The sequence below is a fragment of the Marmota marmota genome, unplaced genomic scaffold (genome assembly GCF_001458135.2).
Source record: "Marmota marmota marmota unplaced genomic scaffold, marMar, whole genome shotgun sequence".
NCBI lineage: Eukaryota > Metazoa > Chordata > Mammalia > Rodentia > Sciuridae > Marmota > Marmota marmota.
The window spans coordinates 9,403,173-9,425,406 of NW_026000153.1; the positions used below are offsets into that span (position 1 = coordinate 9,403,173).

At 36.3% G+C, this 22,234-nt stretch overlaps 1 protein-coding gene and 1 pseudogene across 1 annotated transcript in view; both read left to right on the forward strand.

Annotated features, from left to right (window-relative positions):
* The window catches only part of Bbs9 (Bardet-Biedl syndrome 9), a 487,047-nt gene that overhangs the window by 100,277 nt on the left and 364,536 nt on the right, over positions 1-22,234 (forward strand). Inside the window, exon 5 of the mRNA XM_048786306.1 lies at positions 8,956-9,082. Within this exon, the coding sequence (XP_048642263.1) occupies positions 8,956-9,082 (127 nt within the window). The remainder of the gene's footprint in view (positions 1-8,955; positions 9,083-22,234) is intronic.
* On the forward strand, positions 7,842-10,727 carry LOC125611519 (annotated as a pseudogene).

Consider the following 22,234-nt stretch of genomic DNA (forward strand, 5'->3'; position numbering starts at 1 on the left):
TGGGTTCAATCCCTGGTCCCCCCCCCCCCCCAAACAAAACAAAACAAAACAACTGAGGACCAAATCTTCAACACATGAGCCTTTGGGAGACCTTCTATATCCAAATCATAATAGCATTTTATTACAGTTGTAGATTATTTTATTTGTATGACTAGTTAGATGTCTTTTGATCAAATTTTTACTTTTTACTTATACGAATTCTCCTTACATTAGGGGTAGAGTTCTTTGTGGCCTTAGCTTTATACTGTGGGATGGAGACAATGTAAGGATCTATTAGATTCCCTTAAAGGAGGACCTCCTTTATTTTCTTCCTTTCTGTATATCATTTGAGAAGATGAAAACAACCTTAAGTTTATCTGGTTTGGGGAAATGTCTCAAGGGCTGTTTACCTTTGTAGGTTTTACTTCACTTAGTTGTTGGCTTCTGAATTTGGTGGGCAATGTATTGATGTACTTTAAAAGGCTGCTTTGAACAAACATTTTATTCTGGCATTTTAGTGGGAGAATTGGTATTATCTGTCATTCTTCTCCTTTACTTATTTTACTAATTAATTTTATTATCTTTGCAAGCAATTTATAAAAAATTCAGTGAGCAATTCAATCAAGTTTAATCCCTTCAAGTGAAATATTTGAAACATTTAACATTTACTATTTAGATCCCATGTTTCTTATATCATACAAAGTGCAGTTGTGATGATGGCCACATTAAATTTGGAATCAGAAATGGATTTCATTATGTGTCTACTGTAAGCATAACATTAAGTTGGATAAGCAGTATGGAGATTAGAAGATAGAGAATGGTAAGGTCTGGCCCTGCTACTTACCTACTTTGAATCCTTTAAGAAATCATAGAACTTTCCTGAACATCAGTTCACTCCACAGTCAAATGAGGACAATAGTTCTTGACCTTCCCAATTTACTGGATAGTAGCTAGGTTTAAATGTATTAATAATGTGTAGGCCAGCGCTTGTTAAACAAGAATTGTTAATTTTGAAGTACAATTTGGTTCTATTAATTTCATTGGACTTCTATGAGATAAGGTTGTCAGTGCATTTAGAAATTGCTGCCTTTGTTCCTTATAACCTCTTAAAATCTGCCACAGTTCTTTAGCCTTCCTCGTTTAATTTCTCTGCATCATAGTTTGGTAAAGCCCAGAGCAGAAGCCAGTGAATTTGAAAACTGGTTTACGAAGATTCATTGGTTCTTTTTTCTTATGGTACTTGGGATTAAACCCAGTCCTTTTTTTTTTGTTTGTGATGCTGGGGATTGAACCCAGGACCTTGTGCATGCAAGGCAAGCACTCTACCAACTGAGCTATATCCCCAGCCCTGAACCCAGTTCCTTTTTGCTTATTATTTTGAGGTGGGTCTTGATAAATTGCTGAGGCTGGCCTTGAACTTGGGATTGTCCTGCCTCAGCTTCCTTAGTAGTTGGAATTACAGGCTTGCACTACATGCCTGTAAGGCAATTTATAAGGAGCAATACCTAGTTAAATGTGTCTTTCATATTCCTATCTGATGCAATAATATTCTAGTGTTTGAAAGCATCAAGTAGTCTTTGATAGAGAATAGTAAAAGTACATGCAGTACCCAATCAGTATTGGAGAGATTTTTAAAATCTCTGTTGCTGGCCGGGTATGGTGGTGGCACATGCCTGTAATCCCAGTGGCTTGGGAGGCTGAGGCAGGAGGATGAAAAATTCAAATCCAGCCTTGGCAGTTTAGTGAGGCCATAAGCAACTTAGTGAGAACCCTAGGCAACTTATTGAGACCCTAAGCAACTTAGCAAGATCCTGTCCCAAAATAAAAAATAAAAAAGGGCTGGGGATGTGTCTCAGTGGTTAAATGCCCTCGGGTTCAATTCCTAGTACCAAAAAAAAAAAAAAAAAAAAAAAAAATGCTACCTGTTAGGATTTCTTTGTCTACTTGTCAGCAGAGGGAGCCTTTGCCTCACTTTTTGTTTCCAGAAGTTGGACAGTAGTGTTTATAAAAAAAGAATTGTAATGCATTCTGCTGTTATATATAAATAAAATAAAATAAAAAATAAGTGAGAACATGCAAAAAAAAAAAAAAAGATTTGTTTCCGTACTTAGGCTTGAATAAGATTTACAGCCAGTTTGTCCTTTGCTTCTGCAAAGGAAAAAATATTGTCCTTATTTTCTAATATCTTTCTAATAATAGTTCCTAAGTGCTGGTGTGGAGTTCTTTAAAATTGGTTAGTGCTGCAAATGGTTCTAAAATGCTGTTCCCCCGGGAAAGTTTTGAATGGTCTTAAGATAATGAAAAAAAAAAAAAGATTAATTTAGTGAGTTTTTTTTTTAAACAAAGCTAACATTTCTTCAGTTGAAAGTCTGTATTTAGGCTGGGCATGGTGGCATGGGCAGGGGGGGCTGAGGCAGGAGGATCCTCCAGCCTAGGAGTAATGTAGAGAACCCATCAGCTGTACTTGTGCTGATATTTTACTGACTTTTAAAAAAACAAACTTCCTATTTATTTGTATTATTTTGTTGGTGATGATAGCCTGTTTTTTGGAAAAAAAAAACCTGTTTGGGCAGTTCATAAATTGACAATGTTATGATGAATGTAGTTGCTGAAGTTTTATAGGAGAGTGAAATTTAAAAGCCTGGGAATCAGTGCTTTAACAAGTACTTGAACAATCAAGATGGGAAATTTTGAATTGAACCAATTTCTAGCTTCCTGGTCACCGTTGGCCTTGTTTGCTTCTGAAATCTTTTCTATCCTTGAATACCTAACTGAGACTGAAGGACTAAATTATCTTATGTCCAAGATAAATGCTAAAGGAAGTTGGTTTGTTCTTTTTGTTAAGGGTGCTAAGTTTAGGATTAAGATGGCATACAATTCTACCATCTTCCAGTACTGTTCTGGGTAGTTAAACTTATGTTCTCTCTTTCAGCCTTCACAGCAACCAAATAGGGTCTGGAGTTTGTAATAAGGTACACAAACTGAATAAAGTTAAACGACCAAAGGTGACATATCTAGGAGTTAGGATTCAAGGCATTATTATCTTGCCTTTCTCATTCAAAATATTTACTGCTTATCTACACTTTTTCTACATTTGGTACCTTACCCATATTTGCTCAACATTTCTTTCTTTTTTGTAATATTTATGTTTTAGTTGTGGTTAGAGACAATATCATTAATTAATTTATTTTTATGTGGTGCTGAGGATTGAACCCAGGGTCTCACTGTGCTAGGCGAGCACTCTAGCCAGAACCCCAGCCCCTCAATGTTTCTTTTTATGATATACCAGTTCTGCTCTGGGAAGAGAGAACATTCAGAGGCGTAACCTAAATAATGCCTTTTATCTGGTACTTTGTTTTTTGGCAGTAATCTCCTATGATTTTTGGGGAGCGTACCAGGGACTGAATTCAGGGGCACTTAACCATTGAGCCACATCCCTAGGCCCATTATGTATTTTATTTAGAGACAGGGTCTCACTGAGTTGCGTAGAGTCTCGTTTTTTAATTTTTTATTCTAATTTGTTATATATGACAGCAAAATGCATTAAAATTCATATTACACATATACTGCACATTTTTTATGTCTCTGGTTGCATACAAAGTATTATTCACACTATTTGTGTCTTTATACATGTACTTAAGGTAAAGATATCCATCTCATTCCACCATCTTTTTTACCCCCTGGCTCCCTCCCTTCCCCTTCCACCCCTTTGCCCTATCTAGAGTTTACTAATCCTCTCATGATCCCCCTCCAAACCCCACTATAAATCAGCCTCCTTATATCAGAGAAAACATTTGGCATTTGGTTTTTTGGGATTGGCTAACTTCACTTAGCATTATATTCTCCAACTCCATCCATTTATCTGGAAATGCCATGATTTAATTCTCTTTGTGTATGTATATTATGTATAATATTCCATTGTGTATATATATCTACTGAAAGACATCTACTGAAAGACATCTAGGTTGGTTCCACAGTTTAGCTATTGTGAATTGTGCTGCTATAAACATTGATGTGGCTGTGTCCCTGTAGTATGCTGTTTTTAAGTCATTTGGTATAGACTGAGGAGTGGGATAGCTGGGTCAAATGGTGGTTCCATTCCCAGCTTTCCAAGGAATATCCATACTGCTTTCCATATTGGCTGCACCAATTTGCATATCACCAGCAGTGTATGAGTGTGCCTTTTCCCCTACATCCTTGCCAACACTTATTGTTATTTGTAGTCTTAATAGCTTCCATTCTGACAGGAGTAAGAGTAGTTTTTTGATTTGCATTTCTCTAATTGCTTAGAGATATTGAACATTTTTTCACATATTTGTTGATTGATTGTACATTATCTTCTGAGAAGTGCCTGTTCAGTTCCTTGGCCCATTTATTGATTGGGTTATTTGGGTTTTTTTTTTTTTTGTGTATGTGTTTAGCTTTTTGAGTTCTTTATATCCCTAGATATTAGTGCTCTGATTTGTGAGTGGTAAAAATTTGCTCCCAAGCTATAGGCTCTCTCTCCACCTCACTGATTATTTATTTTGCTTAGAAGAAGCTTTTTAGTTTGAATCTATCCCATTTATTAATTCTTGATTTTAATTCTTGCATTATAGGAGTCTTATTAAGGAAGTTGGGGCCTAATCCAACATGATGGAGATTTGGGCCTACTTTTTCTTCTGATAGGCACAGTGTCTCTGGTTTAATTCTTAGGTCTTTGATCCACTTTGAGTTGAGTTTTGTCCATGATAAGAGTTAGGGGTTTAATTTCATTTTGTTGCATATGGATTTCCAGTTTTCCCAGCACTGTTTGTTGAAGAGGCTATCTTTTCTCCAATGTATGTTTTTGGTGACTTTGTCTAATATAACTGTAATTATGTGGATGAGTCTCTGTGTCCTCTATTCTATACCACTGGTCTACCAGTCTGTTTTGGTGCCAATACCATGCTGTTTTTGTTACTTTTGCTCTGAAGTATAGTTTAAGGTCTGGTATAGTGATGCCACCTGCTTCACTCTTCCTGATAAGGATTGCTTTAGTTATTCTGGGTCTCTTATTTTTCCAGATTAATTTCATGACTGCTTTTTCTATTTCTATGAGGAATGTCGTTGGGATTTTGATTGGAATTGCATTAAGTCTCATATAGTGCTTTTGGTAGTATGGTCATTTTGACAGTATTAATTCTGCCTATCCAAGAACAAGGGAGATCTTTCCATCTTCTAAGGTCTTCTTTAATTTCTTTTTTTAGCATTCTGTAGTTTTCATTGTAGAGGTCTTTCACCTCTTTTGTTAGATTGATTCCAAAGTATTTTATTTTATTTTTTTGAGGGTGTTGTAAATGAGGTAATTTTCTTTGTTTCCCTTTCAGAGGATTTGTCATTGATATACAGAAATGTGTTTGATATATGAGTGTTGATTTTGTATCCTGTTACTTTGCTGAATTCATTTACTAGTTCTAGAAGTTTTCTGGTGTAATTTTTTGGATCTTCTAGGTATAGAATTATATCGTTGGCAAATAGTGCTAATTTGAGTTCTTCTTTTTCTATCTGTATCCCTTTAATTTCTTTCATCTGTATATTGCTCTGGCTAGTGTTTCAAGAACTATGTTAAATATAAGTGGTGAAAGAGGGCATCCCTGTCATGTTCTAGTTTTTAGAGAGAATGCTTTCAATTTTTCTCTATTTACAATGATGTTGACCTGGGGCTTAGCATAGGTAGCTTTTATGATGTTCAGCTATGTTCCTGTTATCTCTAGTTTTTCTAGTTCTTTGAAAATGTTTGGGTGCTGTATTTTATCGACTGCTTTTTCTGCATCAGTTGAGATGATCATATGATTCTAATCTATGTCTATTGATGTGATGTATTATGTTTATTGATTTCCGCATGTTGAACCAACCTTGAATCCCTGGGATGAACCAATTTGATTGTGATGCACTATTTTTTTGATATGTTGCCAGAATTTTTACATCTATGTTCATTAGAGATATTTGTCTGAAGTTTCCTTTCTTTGATGTGTCTTTGCCTGGTTTTGGAATAAGGATATTATTGGCCTCATAGAATGAGTTTGGAAGTGCTTCCTCTTTTTTTATTTAATTTGTAGAGTATAGGTATTAGTTCTTCTTTTTAGGCCTTGTAGAACTCAGCTGTATATTCATCTGGTCCTGGGCTTTTCTTGGTTGGTAGGTTCTGATGGTGTCTTCTCTTTCCTTGCTTGAAATTGATCTGTTTAAATTGTGTATATCATTCTGATTCAATTTGGGGAACTCATATGCCTCTAGAAATTTGTCAATGCCCTCAATATTCTCTATTTTATTAGAGTACAAATTTTCAAAATAATTTCTCATTATCTTCGATATTTCTTTAGTGTCTATTTTGATATTTCTTTTTTCATCATGTATATTAGTGATTTGAGTTTTCTCTTTCTTTTTCTTTGTTAACATGGCCAAGGGTTTGTCAATTCTATTTATTTTTTCAAAGAATCAGCTTTTTGTTTTGTCAATCTTTTCAATTGTTTTTTTGTTTCAATTTCATTGATTTCAGCTCTGATTTTAATTATTTCTTGTCTTCTACTGCTTTTGGTGTTGATTTGCTCTTCTTTTTTTCTAGGGCTTTGAGATGTAGTGTTAGGTAATTTATTTGCTGACTCTTTCTTCTTTTAAGGAATGAACTTCATGCAATATACTTTCCTCATTGATTTCTATTTTCATTCTGTTGTGATCTGATAGAATGCAGGGTAGTATCTCTACTTTTTTGTATTTGTTAAGAGTTGCTTTGTGGCATAATACATGGTCTATTTTAGAGAAGAATCCATGTGCTGCTGAGAAGATAGTATATTCACTTGTTGAAGGATGAAATATTATATATATGTCAGTTAAGTCTATTATTGATTGTATTATTGAGTTCTGTAGTTTCTTTGTTCAGCTTTTGTTTGGAAGGTCTATCCAGTGGTGAAAGAGGTGTGTTAATGTCACCCAGAATTATTGTGTTGTGGTCTATCTGACTCTTGAACTTGAGAAGAGTTTGTTTTATGGGGCATATATATTTATAATTGTTATGTCTTGTTGGTATATCGTTTCAGTGAGCAGTATGAAATATCCTTCTTTGTCCCTTTTGATTAACTTTAGCTTAACATCTACTTTATTTGATACAAGGATGGAAAACCCTTGTTGTTTCCGCAGTCTATGTGAGTGGTATGAGTTTTCCCAACCTTTCACCTTTAATCTGTGTATGTCTTTTCCTATGAGGTCAGTCTCTTGGAGGTAGCATATTGTTGGGTCTTTTTTTTTTTTTGATACAATCAGCTAGCCTATGTCTTTTTTTATAAATATTTTTTTTCAGTTATACATGGGCACAATATCTTTATTTGGTTTATTTATTTTTATGTGATGCTGAGGATTGAACCCAGTGTCTCATATATGCAAGGCAAGCACTCTGTCACTGAGCCACAACCCCAGCCCTAGCCAATGTCTTTTGATTGGTGAGTTTAGGCCATTAACTTTCAGGGTTATTATTGGGACATGATTTGGATTCCCAGCCATTTTTGTTATTTAACTTCACTTGGCTTTTCCTTTGATTAGCTTTTTCTTTAGTGTAACACCTCTCTCTGCTGATTTTCATTTTTTTTTTCATTTCCTCTTCAGAGAATGTTTTGCCAAGGATGTTCTGTAGTGCAGGTTTTTTAGTTGTAAATTCTTTTAACCTTTGTTTATCATGGAAGGTTTTTATTTCATCATCAAATCTAAAGCTTAATTTTGCTGGATCCAAAATTCTTGTTGGCATCCATGTTTTTTTTTAGAGGTTGATATATGTTGTTCCAGGATCTTCCAGCTTTCAGAGAACGGGTTGAAAAATCTGCACATAACCTAATTGGTTTCCCCCTATATGTAATCTGATTCCTTTCTCTTGTGGCTTTTAATATTGTCTCCTTATTCTGTATGTTAGGCATTTTCATTATAATGTGCCTTTTTTTGTGGATGTGTTGTGATTTTGTACATTTGGAATCCTATAAGCCTCCTGAATTTGGTTTCCCCATTCATTTTTCATGTTTGGAAAATTTTCTGATATTTTTTCATTGAATAGATTGCACATTCCTTTGGTTTGGAACTCTATTCCTTCCTCTATCCCAATAACTCTTAAATTTGGTCTTTTTATGTTTTCCCATATTTCTTGAAAGTTCTGCTGATGATTTGTTACCATTTTCACTATGTTGTCTACATTCTTTTCAAGATTTTATATTGTCTGAGGTCCTATCTCTCACGTGGTCTAATCTGTTGGTGATGCTTTCATCTGAACTTTTAATTTGGTATATTGTTTCTTTCATTTCAGGGATTTTTTTTTGAACCTCTATCTCCCTATTGAAGTAATCTTTTGCTTCCTGTGTTTATGTAGCTCTTTGTCAAAATGATCTTTTGCTGCCTGTATTTGCTCTCTTATATCATCCTTTAATTCACAGAACATTTTAATTATGTACATCCCGAACTCCTTCTCTGTGATTTTTCTGCTGTGCTTGCTATGGATTTTAATAATGTGGTATATTGATTTGTTTGGGGCACTTTCTTTCCTTGTCTTTTCATATTGCCTGTGGTCTTTCCTTCTAGCTTTGTGGATCCAGGGCATTACCATTTTTACTCTATAGGCTTATAATGCCCCTGTAGGAATCCAATACCTTTCCTTTGATGTGAAGGACAATGTTAACAGATCCCAATATAAACAAAATACCACTTAAAAACAAATAGTTGTTATTAAGATGTTTACAGTTTGGTCACAATGTACAGAAATGGTGAATTCAATTATTATCTGCAATATAAGCAGTAGGCTTAAAAAAGGATTTACAGTTTCTGATGGTGGACAAAGAATCGGGGGTGAGGTATAGGAAGATAAGTTGAGGAGGTAAGAGATGAGAATATACAGTTACTATATCTTAAGAATTGTGAGAGCCCACTCCCTCACATCTCTGGAAGCGGAAGTGAAAAATGGGTATCCCTGCTACCTCTTAGCAACCCGAGGGGTCATGTGACACAATCGTTGACTCTGGTTGAAGAAGGGACGGTGGTGGCCAGTACTGGAGCTCTTGCACCCTCTATTGCCCGGCCGGGATCCGAGCTGAACAGTCAGCCTCAGAATGTCGGGCAAAGAACAGATCGAAATCTTTTCCTCGCGAATGGCACAGACCATCTTGAAGGCTTGTTTAAAAAAAGAGCACAAACAGGCCGAAACCTCCTGAAAAAAATCTGATGCCCTAACTCTTCGATTCTGACAGATCCTGAAGAAGATAATAGAGACTAAAATGTTGATGGGTGAAGTGATGACAGAAGCTGTCTTTTCACTATCTGAGGCCAAGTTCACAGCAGGGGACTTCAGCACCACAGTTACTCAAAATGTAAATAAAGCCCAAGTGAAGATTCAGCGAAGAAAGGCAATGTAGCAGGTGTTACTTTACCAGTATTTGAACATTACCATGAAGAAACTGACAGTTATGAACTAACTAGTTTAACCAGAGGTGGGGAACAGTTGGCTATATTAAAGAGGAATTATGCCAAAGCAGTGGAACTACTGGTGGAACTAGCTTCACTACAGACTTCCTTTGTGACTCTGGATGAATCTATTAAGATAACTAACAGGTGTGTGAATGCCATTGCACATGTCATCATTTCCCGGATTGAACACACCCTTGCTTATATCATCACAGAGCTGGACGAAAGAGAGTGAGAAGAGTTCTATAGGTTAAAGAAAATACAGGAGAAGAACAAGATTCTCAAGTAAAAATGTGAGAAGGACTTGGAGCAATGGAAAGCAGCTGGAGTGGTGATGGAGCCTGCTAACCTTCTTGCTGAGGAGGAGGATGAGGATCTTCTGTTTGAATAATCTTGCCTGCTCTGTTTTTTCAGAAACCTCCAACACTGGTTCCAGTTTAATTCAGTGTAGGTTTGATACATGTGGCTATTTTTTGGCCTAAGAAATTCACTGGCCATAAAATTTACCTGGGTGTCCACTTATGGGGTTACTTTTGCAGACTCATAATTCAGTTATTTATCACAGGTGAATGGGATTTGTAAAACGTTCCCAGTAACTTACAGGATTTAGTTGCTGAAGTGTCATGCTGTTCCATTTCCATTGTGTTACACATGATCTATTTACCAAGCATTTTAGGACATATCCTTTAGGGAACATTAGTGGTCTTAAGCCAACTACAGTGGAGCTGCCTTTGTTCCTACCTACAAACCTTGGCCCTGTTGTCTGATGTTAGTGCAGTCTTGTTTCACTGTGATACTTCTCTCCTCAAGCTTTATGAAAATCTTCATTTCCTTGTGTGACAGATGTCTTCTCATCTGTCATGGAACAGTTCTGCTAATTTTAATGTGTGTTGTAAACAGAGTAAAATGATTTAAAAAGTAGAAAAAAAAAAGAATTGTGAAAGAGAAATCTAAAGAAGAAGGTTAGTAGCAGGAGAATAGAGAGGTAGTAATTTTGGGTAGACAAGAGGGAAGACTGTAGAGTACATAAGACAAACACACATATATAATAAGAAAAATAAAAAATGTCAAAATAGTAAAAATTGGAGAGAGAGAAAAAGAGAAAAAACAAACAAACCAAAAAAGAAAGAATATACAACACAACTGTAATATACTATTCAGTTGTCTCAGTCCTCCAATATCCTAATTCATGAAAAGTACTCGGTTTCACATATGTTGGGGATGTAAGGATGGGAAAATAAAGAGGGAGAAGAAAGGAAAAAAGTCTTAAAGGAAGGAACAAGGATTGTTTTGGTTGGAGATTAATATCTTTCCTGCTTCCCTTCTCATCCAATAGGTGGGGTTGTCTGTTCTTAGTTGGTATCTCTGCCCTCAGGACTGTGGGGATTACCAGGGTGTGAGGGTTGGTCTTGGATGCAGGGCACCTATAAGTGGAGTATGACATCCACTGATCCCACTGGGAGACTGCACCTCAAGGATCTCCTTTGCCGTCTGCTCCTGTGATGTGGGTGCTGGGTCTTATCTTCTTATCTTGCCTGTAGACCTCACAGTTCCTGCCCTCTAAATTAGTCTCTAAAGTGTATTTCCCTCAACTTCTCCCTTTCTACTTCCTAATCAGGAATCTTTCTCTCTGGGAGTCTTGTGTGTTGCACTGTGGTGGCTGCACACCTGTTGTGGAGGGCAGTTTTGAATAGGGCAGTCACTCTGCTGAGTTAGTGGCTGCTAGGGATTCTGGGAAATTAGAAAACCATGGGTACCTGGCTATCCAGTGTTCCAAACTGGTAGTTGCCCCAACTAAAGATGGTGATGGAGGTGACCCAAGATGGAGACTGCTGCTTTCAATAGTGGGGTGTGCGGTCGGGTGGGGGGAGCTGAGCGATGGCATTGTCAGATGCATTCAGAGATGAACTCTGTGTGTGCGGTGTTGTAACTGTTGGCTGTCATTAGAGCCTATGATGTCCCCAGGTGCAGGAAGGCTACTGTGAGTAGGAGACTATGGCAATAGCTGCCGAGTCCCAAGATGGAGGTGACAGTGGCGGGGGGGGGTGAGCCCCACGTTAGTAGATGGGGGTCCACAAGGGAGTGGCAGCTGGAGTTTCTACACGTGGGTAGGGGCTGAATGTCCCTTGTGGGAGTGGTGTCTGGGAATTCTTTGCTGGTGTTGATGCTCATGGTCCCTCTAAGGCACCCGCTAGACCTGCATGGGTGAGTAGTAGTAGTAGTTTTCTAACACTGAGGTGGTTGTGATTCATGCGCAGCATCAGCTGTGGAGGGGTTCTCTATCACTTTCAGCAAAGCAATATTCCCACTAGTTGTGACCTGGGTCTTGGAGCTATGCAGAATGCTGCCTCTCTCTGGCCCGCCATCTTGGATTTCCCCCAGTGTCTTGCTTTTGTTGAGGCTGGCTTTGATCTCTCAGTTCTCCTGCCTCAGCTTCCCCAGCCTCTGGGATTACAGGTGTGCACTACTGGGCCCCAGATAATCTTCTGTTTTGTATTAGCCAGAAGAAAACTTTGTACCTATGCTCTAATAATTACTAAATCTTTAAGATTTAATCTGAGTATATTTTGAAGTCAGAATTCTATAAAATATGGATGGATTGAAGGATCATTCTACTCCTTTGGTATCCACTTGAGGTTCCATAATTCATTCTTTATAGTTGAATGGTTTCCTTGGGTCCTACCCCGCCCTTCCTTTATTTTCTTGTATGAGGCTCTTTCTTTCTTTGGTACTGGGGTTTGAACCCAGGACCTTGAGAATGCTAGGCAAACTGAGTCATGCCCCCAAACCCAAAAGTTTACTAGAGTCCATTGGGAATGGTGGGTGTGAGCATGGTTAATAAAATAGAATGCCAGGACTTAAGGAGTTTTCATGTGAATATGGTGATGTATTATGGAACATTGTGATTGTCTTAATGATCATGGGCATCCTGGTATCTAGTCCTAATATTTGACATGGTTTCTTACTTTGATAAAAGATTGGTGTAATTGAATATCTATTTTTGGAGCACCAATAAGGGGCTATGTTCAAAGTTGAAGGCTAGACAATAATTCAAATAGCTCTATTGTCAAGAAATTTATGCGTCAGTTTTGGAAGTGGGGGGAAGATGTATCCAATTTAGCTCATCAGGAAAATTTTTTTCAGTACTAAGAGTGGGTGTTGGAAACTATACTATGGAAGAACGGAGGGAGGGTAGAATTGGAAAATGCTATGTGGAAGTAGTGGTATTGTATGTTGGGGGCTGAGAATGTGTAGAAGGATTTTGTGAAGTTGAGATTGGAGAATGGAATCTGAAGGAAATGTGAACTAGATGAGAAAAGATATAAAAGCACTTATGGCAGAGTTATTTTATGTGGAGTATTTGGCTGGTGGGACTGGACGGCAGGAAGTACTGAAACCAAGGAGTTCTTTGAATGTCTTGTTTATGAATTGGCATTTAACCCTGGAGATACTGGAGTACTTCCAAAAAGGTTTTGAGTGGGTTGACAGCACAGTTGCATGTGTATTTGAAGATGATTATTTTGGTATATTTATTCTTATGACTTTTATTAAAGATATAGCCTTTTAACTGCTTGCTTTAGAAGAAACCAGAGAAATTTAATAGACCAAATAGTGGTTAAATGGCACATTGAACTCTTGATAGGAATTGACAATTCAGGAAATTTAAAGCTATTGTCATTATTCATAATTCATTTGATTTATCTGTTGAAATCATGTGAATTTAGACCAGGAATTTCCTGGCTATTATTTTTCCCCATAACTTTAATTAATTGATCATAGTTCAGTGTAGGTTACAGATGAGGAATATATTTTTACAAAATGAAGTTTTTTTTTTTTTTTTTTGGGCACTGGGAATTGAACCCAAGGCCTCATGCATGCTAGGCAAGCACTCTACCTCAGAGTTATATCCATAGCTCTGAAGAGGTACTTTTAAAATTTTCTATTGTTTAGCCCGAATGGTGGCACACACCTAAATCCTAGTGGCTCAGGAGGCTGAGGCAGGAGGATTGTGAGTTCAAAGCCAGCTAAATCAGTGAGACCCTGTCTCTAAATAAAACACAGAATAGGGCTGGGGATGTGACTAAGTGGTCTAGTGCCCCTGAGTTCAATCCTCAGTATCCTCCACCCCACCGCCAAAAAAATTCTATTGTTCAATGTTTTGGAAGTGCTCTCTGGGTTTGTTATTATGATTGGGTATTACTTTGAGAAATTTATCTCACTTGGAAATTAGTTATTTTTTTTAAAATTTATACCCTAGTATTATATACATCCCTTAAGAATTTTTCCTTTGGAAGAGGGTGAAGAAAGGAATGCCGAGTACATGGCCTCTTCTGTATGATATCATCTGATCTGAGTTTCATATATCATATAGGGAGTGATTCTGCAAAAAAAAAAAAAAGATCAGTATGAGAAAGAAAAGGGGAGAAGGAAGAGTGAAAGTGGGGAGGGAGGGAGAGGGAGTCTATGAATAAATATGTGAATGAGTGTGTGTCCTGGTGGTGAGGGTGACACTGCCTGTCAGCTCATCTTCCACTCCCAGATAGGTTTCTGGCACACTCACAATATACTTCTTTAGTGATTTAATTAGTTAATTTAGGGAAATTGCTATTTTGAGGAAAATAAACTGAAAATAGATGGAAACACATTTTGAACAACCAAGGGTTCACACAGACTTTAGTTCTGAGAAATTTCCCATAGTAACTAAGGTCTTAAAACCTCCTTGCTTTGGCAAAGAAGATGAATTTCTGATTGTGTGTGTGTGTGTGTGTGTGTGTGTGTGTCCATGTCCATCCTTTTTTTTCTTTGTAGAAATTTTTCCCCTTGAATTTTAAGCTTTTCACATAATATTTTTTAGATCAGCCTAGCAATAACAATTACCATTACAATAACAATTACAATTACCTGGCATGCTTACCAGGTTCTAAGGCAATATGTGTCTTTATTTTATTTACTACTTATAACAGCATCATGTAATATTCTCTCTGTACTACTGCTGTATAGATGAGGAAACTGATAGGGCTCTCAATACTGAAATAAAGATGCTTATCAGTTGATAAGCATGTCATCTTTATTAGCTGTCTGTGTGTCCTTCCATCCATTGCCTCTCTCCTAACGCCCTCCAACCAGCTCTTTTATAATTTATGTCTCTGTGCAGGGTGTGCCATCTGCTTTTACTTCTCTCATTGCCTGACAACTCTCTCTTAACCTACAAGACCCACATGTTATCTTTTTTCTGAAGCTTTCCCTGATTCTTTTAGACATGGTTAATCATGCTCTGATAGCTTTTAAATAATTTTAATATTTCTCAGTTCTTATATGGTTGTAATATTTAATCGTTTGCCTCTTCATTTTCACTGAACTTTTTAAAATTTATTTATCCTAATTTGTTATATATGACAGCAGAATGCAATTTAATTCATATTACACATATAGAGCACAATTTTTCAAGTCTCTGATTGTATATAAAGTAGATTCACACCATTCATGTCTTCATACGTGTACTTAGGGTAATGATGTCCATCATTAGGATAATGATGTCCACCATCTTTCCTACCTGCATGTCCCTTTCCTTTCCCTCCCACCCCTTTGCCCTATCTAAAGTTCCTCCATTCCTCCCATGCTCACCCTCACCCTATTATGAGTCATCATCCTCATATCAAAGAAAACATTTGGCATTTGTTTTTTTTGGGATTGGCTAAAACTCACTTAGCATAATATTCTCCAACTCCATCCATTTACCTGCAAATGCCATGATTTTGTTCTCTTTTAATGCTGAGTAATATTCTATTTTGTATATATATCACCGTTTCCCTATCCATTTATCTACTGAAGGGCATCTAGGTTGGTTCCACAGTTTAGCTATTGTGAATTGTGCGGGTATAAACATTGATGTGACAGTGTCCCTGAGGCTGGGTCAAATGGTGGTTCTATTCCAAGTTTTCCAAGGAATCTCCATACTGTTTTCCAGATTGGCCACACCAATTTGCAGTCCCATCAGCAATGTATGAGTGTGCCTTTCCTCTTGCATTCACTGAACTTTTTGAGGGTCGCAAATTTGTGGATTTTTTTGCATGGAGGATGTTGTTAAAACTTGATCATTTTATCTGTTGAAATAATTCTTCCAATATTTATTTTATGATGCAAGTGATGATATAACATTTAGGACCTTCTTTTAGACTTTTAACATTGCATTCATACTGAATCTATCACATATAATGCTAATTTAACGAGTGCTTGTTTTTTCCTTATAATACATTATTAACCTTGTTCACAGTTTAGAGGGAAAGGCTGTGATAAATAGCTTGGTGAAACACACAGTAGTGGTCTTTGTAAAGCTATTAAAGTTTGCTATTAAAATGAGACACATTAAAATGTCAGAAGACAAGTTCATAGGAAGAGTTAGTATGTAGACCCAATGTTTATTTTCTTGAGTCTTAAAGTAATTAGTTTCATGAAGTTATTTACTGAGGTAACACTTGAATAGTAGTTGAGAATTTGTGTACTTTTACCCGGTACATAATTTAAAATATTAGTTATTTAGCTTGATGCATGCATTCTATTTGTTGATTTCCTGTGTTTGCTTAGGGTTTTAAAATAACTTGTTTATTTATGCTGATGCTTTTAAACATAGAATCTAAATTAGATTCTGAATTATTATTATTATGCACAAGTTACTTTGAAAATGTTCAAACAAAAAGAATTTGAAAGAGTAATAAGACAGAAGCTAGCTCTTTTATTCAAATTACTACTGATGATTAAGCTTAGCTAGAGAGTAGTGTGTATCTCAAAACAATGGTGGTAGTTTTATTTGTATGATGATATAAATGAAAAGTATAAAACTGATATGTAATGGCAAATTTATAACCCTGCAAGCTCTAGAAATCCACCTACTAGTTGTTTTTAAGGCAGTATCTATTGGAACCCTACTCCGATCATTTTTATGTGTTTGCTCATAGCAAACATGTTGTATCATTTTTGAATAAGGTTTGCACTAAAGATTAATGAGTTAGTGTTTCAGTTTTTCTGTAACAACAACAACAAAAATTTTTTCCATGCTGCATAAAAAGAGAGGAAGTTCTACAGACTTTTGGACTCTTCTGTTCCTATGTATCATTCTCTTGATGTTTCCTGTCTGCCTTTTTGACTATCTATACAGCTGTTTTTCAGACTTGGAGAAAGACCAAGTATTTTTGACAGCTGCATGCTGAACTGCAATATATGCTTGGCCACAGGTCATGTTTGCATTTTTTCCTTGTATTTTTTCTCATTGCAACGAAGAAATATGAGCATAGATTCAGAAGACATGTAGCATGCTGAGTAGTGGTAGTCTTCTTTCATGTATGCCATTCCACTTGCTCTCTTGCATAGATTGCACAAGAAAGGAAAGGGTACAGAGAAATGAGGAAATGTCATCCGGGAGTGTCCCCTATGGGGCCCTCATTGCCATAATAATGAATTACGGAAAATGCTCTGGGTCGTGCATGGTAGAAATAACTTCTGGACTGGGGACCCACCCATACACACATCCTTCTACACACCATTTTAGTGAATAGACTATATAATTTAATAGAGAAAACTGTTGATCCAGCGGTCATTTCAGAATATAATTAGTTTATGTATCATGTTAAAGCTTTGACTACATGATATTTTAACACAAGGAAATGAGATATGCTATTTAATAAATACTCATTTCATGAGGCTGTCATAATGGGACTTTACAGCTTTCATTCTCCATCCCCATAGGCACAAAAAATTATGTTTTTGAAAATAAACACTAATTTCCAAAGTCCTTTAAAAATGGTCTTAAAAGGTCCTTTCTCAATTTGTTTCCAGATCTTACAAATGATATTTCAAATCACAAGTTATTTTTTCTCTTTGCTTAAGATTAATAAAATAAATGTCTAAATTCTGATGAAATCTTCAACCTTCATAATTATTTTTTCTATATAGTGAAAGCATATTTTTTGAGGAAGTATCATTAAAATATTGTTATCTTAGTTTTTTTTTTTGTACTGAGGATTGAAGCCAGGAGTGCTTAATCACTGAATCACATCCACAGCCCTTTATATTTTATTTAGAAGCAGAGTCTCGCCCAATTGCTAAGTGCCTTGCTAAGTTGCTAAGGGTGGCTTTGAAACTCATGATCGTCCTGCCTCAGCCTCCCAAGCTTCTGGGATTATAGATGTGAGTCACTGTGCCCAGCTGTTGTCATCTTTTTGATCGATTGCTTTTATCTTTTATGCTCTGTTGATAAAACTTGATTCATTATACTGTGGATCAAATCTAAGTGACTCTGCATCTTCGTATAATGTGTTCCTTTTCTCTCCCAGAAATTTCTGTGTTTTTTACCTTGACTCCTATTCCCTTTGTCTGGCCTCTGCAGTCCACAATTCTTCCTACCTTTATCATGAAATCTTTCTCAGGAAGTTCACTATAATGAAACACTGCTTTCCTATAGCGTTTAGTCTATTTTATGCAAATGATGACTTCTGTGGTTCTTTCTGAACTGTACCCATAGAAAGCCTCTATGATTCCAGACCTTATCCTCCTTATGCATTACTCTCCAGGGAGAGTAACTTTATGTCATTTAGATTTGTATATTATTATGTGTGATTTTTTTAAAGTGGATGGAAATTTTGCCTTCCAGTGATTCAGTGATATATAATAGAGCTAAATAGATGCTGATTGGAATGCTATTCTGTCACTTTCTAATTCTTTGATATTAAAAATTAAATTCTGTGAGTTTTAGTCTTTTCATGTATAAAATGGGACTATTATCTAATTTTTAGAGTTATTGAAAATTATAGCAAATAAAATGGTTAAATGTTTAGCACAAGGCCAGATTATAAAAGGTACTCAATAAATGACAGTTAATCTTGTTGTCCTGAATTTCTTATAGGTCTTAATATGATATCAAGCATGTGGTAAGCACTTCTTTGGGTATGGTTCATGGTTAGGTCATTGAAATATCTCCTAAAATCTCATTGCTTTTATGAAGTTTTCTTGTTGGCTCTGTTCAGACCTTCAAAACTTTCATGACTTTTCTGGACTGTTTCTTCTATTCTCATTGTCTGTAAGAGGAACCTTTGGTATGTATTCTGAAGTGGTTTCAAAATATGATTTGAAGGATTTATTTATTTATTTTTGAGTAATGTTTTGGATTGATTCCCACATTTTTCTAAACATTAGTAGTCAAGATTGTAACAAATAGAACATTTTTCACATACTTCAAATTCATTATGTGAAACACAGTAAAATCTCAGCCAATTCGAACTGCAGATGAATAAATTATTTTGCCTAGCTTACTTCAGCTCAACAAACATTTACTAATGCCAGGCATTTTATAGCTGCTGGAATTACAAGGATGAGTAAGACAGGGTTTCTGCCTTTGAGTTTAGTCTAGGGTTAATGAGAGACACAGAAACAGATCATTTCGGTAGATGATTTGTTCTAAGATGATGGTAGGATGGGGCTCTATGGGGTCACAGACACAAGGTGATTGAAGGGGAGAGAGGGGTTTATAGGAGGAGATGAGCTTCAACCTATGCTGTCTCTCACAGGAAAAATAGGTTGATAAATTTCATTCAGAATCAGAAACTCAATTCAAAATGGCTTCAATATAATGAGAATTTATTGCCAGAAAGTTCAGAGGTAGATTTGTCTCCAGATTAGCCTTGATGCACTGACTCAAATGATGCCTTATCTGGCTCTCTCTGAACTGTGCCCTTAGAAAGACTCTATGATTCCAGACCTTATCCTCCTTATGCATTACTCTCCAGGGAGAGTAACTTTTTCTCTAGTTTTAGTTTCATTTAGGGATTTGGTTTCTTTCATTGAGTATAAATTATACTCATCTCTGAACCAACCACTGTGACTAGTGAGATACTAATTGGTTTACATAAGTCAGGGCCTAACCTCAAGCTTAGAATGAGGTCAGTCTCTCCCCATTCTGGCTAAGCATGTGAGGAGCATGGGAGGAGAGGAGATGGATGACCATGAGGAAGCTAGCAAATGTCCAGTAAACCAGGGGAAGAAAAGTGGAATTTTTTTTTGAGAAGGGAAAACAAAAGTAAGGATAATGTATGCATCATTATGATGTGTATGGAAAAATAACAAGCAGTTAAACTTTAATCCAACATGTAGCATGAAACTTTGAAAATAATTATATTAATTTTAATGCAATTGAATATTTATTACTACTGGATCTCATTTCCATACATTATTTAATTCTCACAAGTTAGGCACAGTGTCTGACAGATAAGGAAATTTGAGCCCAGGCTCACAGCTAAGAATTGGTGGAACTGGTATCAAATGTAGATTATCTGGCTCTGGAGGCAATCCACTTAGAATTTACAGTGTATTAAGTATCTCCTCTGTGTTGCCAGAGGTTCAGGAAATTAGCTTCTGATGTCATCCATGTTTATGGGAGTCAAGAGTGCCAGGTTTCTTTGGGGTTCAAATTTTCTTCAATCCCTTCTTTTATTTATTTTTTTCCCTTTCATGCTAAGGCTCTAAAACTTCAGCATGCATCTGAATAGTCTTGCAGCTCTGCCCCACTACTGGAGTTTCTGATTCAGTAGGTTTAGATTTGGATCCTAGAATTTGCATTTCTTAGAAGTTTCTAGATGTTGCTGATGCTACTAGTTTGGGGACCACATTTTAAGAACTACTTCTTTAAGGCCTTTGAGAGACTAAAAATTCAGGGTTCAATGACAACCACATATTGAAATGAACACTCTTTTTTTTAGCACTGGAGATTGAACCCAGAGATACTCTCACTGAGTGACACCCCAACCCCTTATTTTATTTTATTTTTTAAAATTTTGAAACAGGGTCTTTCTTAGTTGCTTAGTCTGGCCTTGAACTTTCAATCCTCCTATTTCAGCCACCAGAATAGCTGGGGTTACAAATGTGCATCACTATGCCTAGCATGAATACAAATTTTATTTATACTTCTACTTGCATGAACATATGCTCTGACCTCACAGTCTTTAATAATGCAGATATCAAGAGTATATTTTGGTTACTGTGATATCCTCTCCCACAGATCAAGGTCATTTGGTACATGTTTCACATACAAATTTATATATATTTAAACACTCCATTTTTATATACTTTTACTGTGAAAAGTGTTTAGAAAAAGTAACAACAACAGCTGGGTGGGTGGCATACACCTGTAATCCTAACTACTTGGGAGGTTAAGGCAGGAAGATTGCAAGTTTAAGACTAGCCTGGGCAATTTGGTGTGACCCTGTCTCAAAAATTAAAAAAGGATTGGGGATATAGTTCAGTGGTAGAGCACCTCTGGTTTTAATTCGCAGTATTGCAATTGATAAATAAATAAATAATAATAATAATAAAAGAGTAACTAGAAGGAAGACCAGTAATGCAGAAGGAGGGGAGTAGGGGGAGGGAGAAAGGAAGGGAAAGTGGGGACTGAAATAGAGCAAATTATATTATATGCATGTATGGATATGTCAATGAATCACACTATTATATGTAACTATAATGCACTAACAAAAACATAAAAAAGAAAAAGTAGCACATACATTCATGTTTTTGCTCTTAAGAGTCAATGGTTGTAACTGTACATGTGTCTACAGACATACATTTTTTTGGTGAACTATTTGAAATAAGTTACAGACCTGTACCTCTTTTCTCATAGATACTTCAGCATATATCTTCCAATAAGAATGTTCTCTTACATGATCATAATACTGTGATCACACTTAAGAAAATTAACTGTAATTACTTAATGTTATTTAACATGGAGTCATATTAAAATTTCTTTAGCTCTGCTTTTTATCAGGTTGTGTTTTGGTGCCAGGATTTAATCAAAATCAAATTTTAAGAGGCATCAATAATGGCTGAATCTCGAGAAAGAGATAGTTTTTGTGTTTTTTAGTACAGTATAGGTTTGGTTGCTTTAATGAAGACCCAGTTTAATGATGACTTAAATGAAAAAGAAGTTTATTTCTGTCATATTTTACCACCTGGAGATAAAGTGGTCCAGGATTGGTTAGGAGGGCTCTATTTTTCTCATATCTGAGGCCAAGACAGCTGCTTCAGACCTACTACCATCATGATTCTAAGAGGGGAGTGGAGTGCATAGTTGGCCCTTTTTAAGGGCATGCTTGAGAATTGTACATTTGACCTTTGCTCCTGTCTCATTAACATTGTTGTCCTATGATGTGTCTGTAATAGAGGACTGTAAATGTAGGCTTTATTTTGGATCACTATGTTTCTAGTGACAATTCATAGTTCTAGAACTAAAGAAAGAATGGCTATTGGAAGGAACAGTTAGCATCTCCGTCAAAGCTCTTTTTGCAAATGACTGAGTTATAGCAAGTTACATTAAATCCATGTAATAACTTTTCCTTTTTTGTTAGTACATTAGCTGTCACTGCTTACAGCTGATATTTATCTTTACCCTTTTTTAAATTTTTTTCTTTCTTTTTTTATTGGTTGTTCAAAACATTACAAAGCTCTTGACATATCATATTTCATAATTAGATTCAAGTGGGTTATGAACTCCCATTTTTACCCCAAATACAGATTGCAGAATCACATCGGTTACACATCCACATTTTTACATAATGCCATATTAGTAACTGTTGTATTCTGCTACCTTTCCTATCCTCTACTATCCCCCCTCCCCTCCCCTCCCATCTTCTCTCTCTACCCCATCTACTGTAATTCATTTCTCTCCTTGTTTTTTTCCCATTCCCCTCAAACCTCTTATATGTAATTTTGTGTAACAATGAGGGTCTCCTTCCATTTCCATGCAATTTCCCTTTTCTCT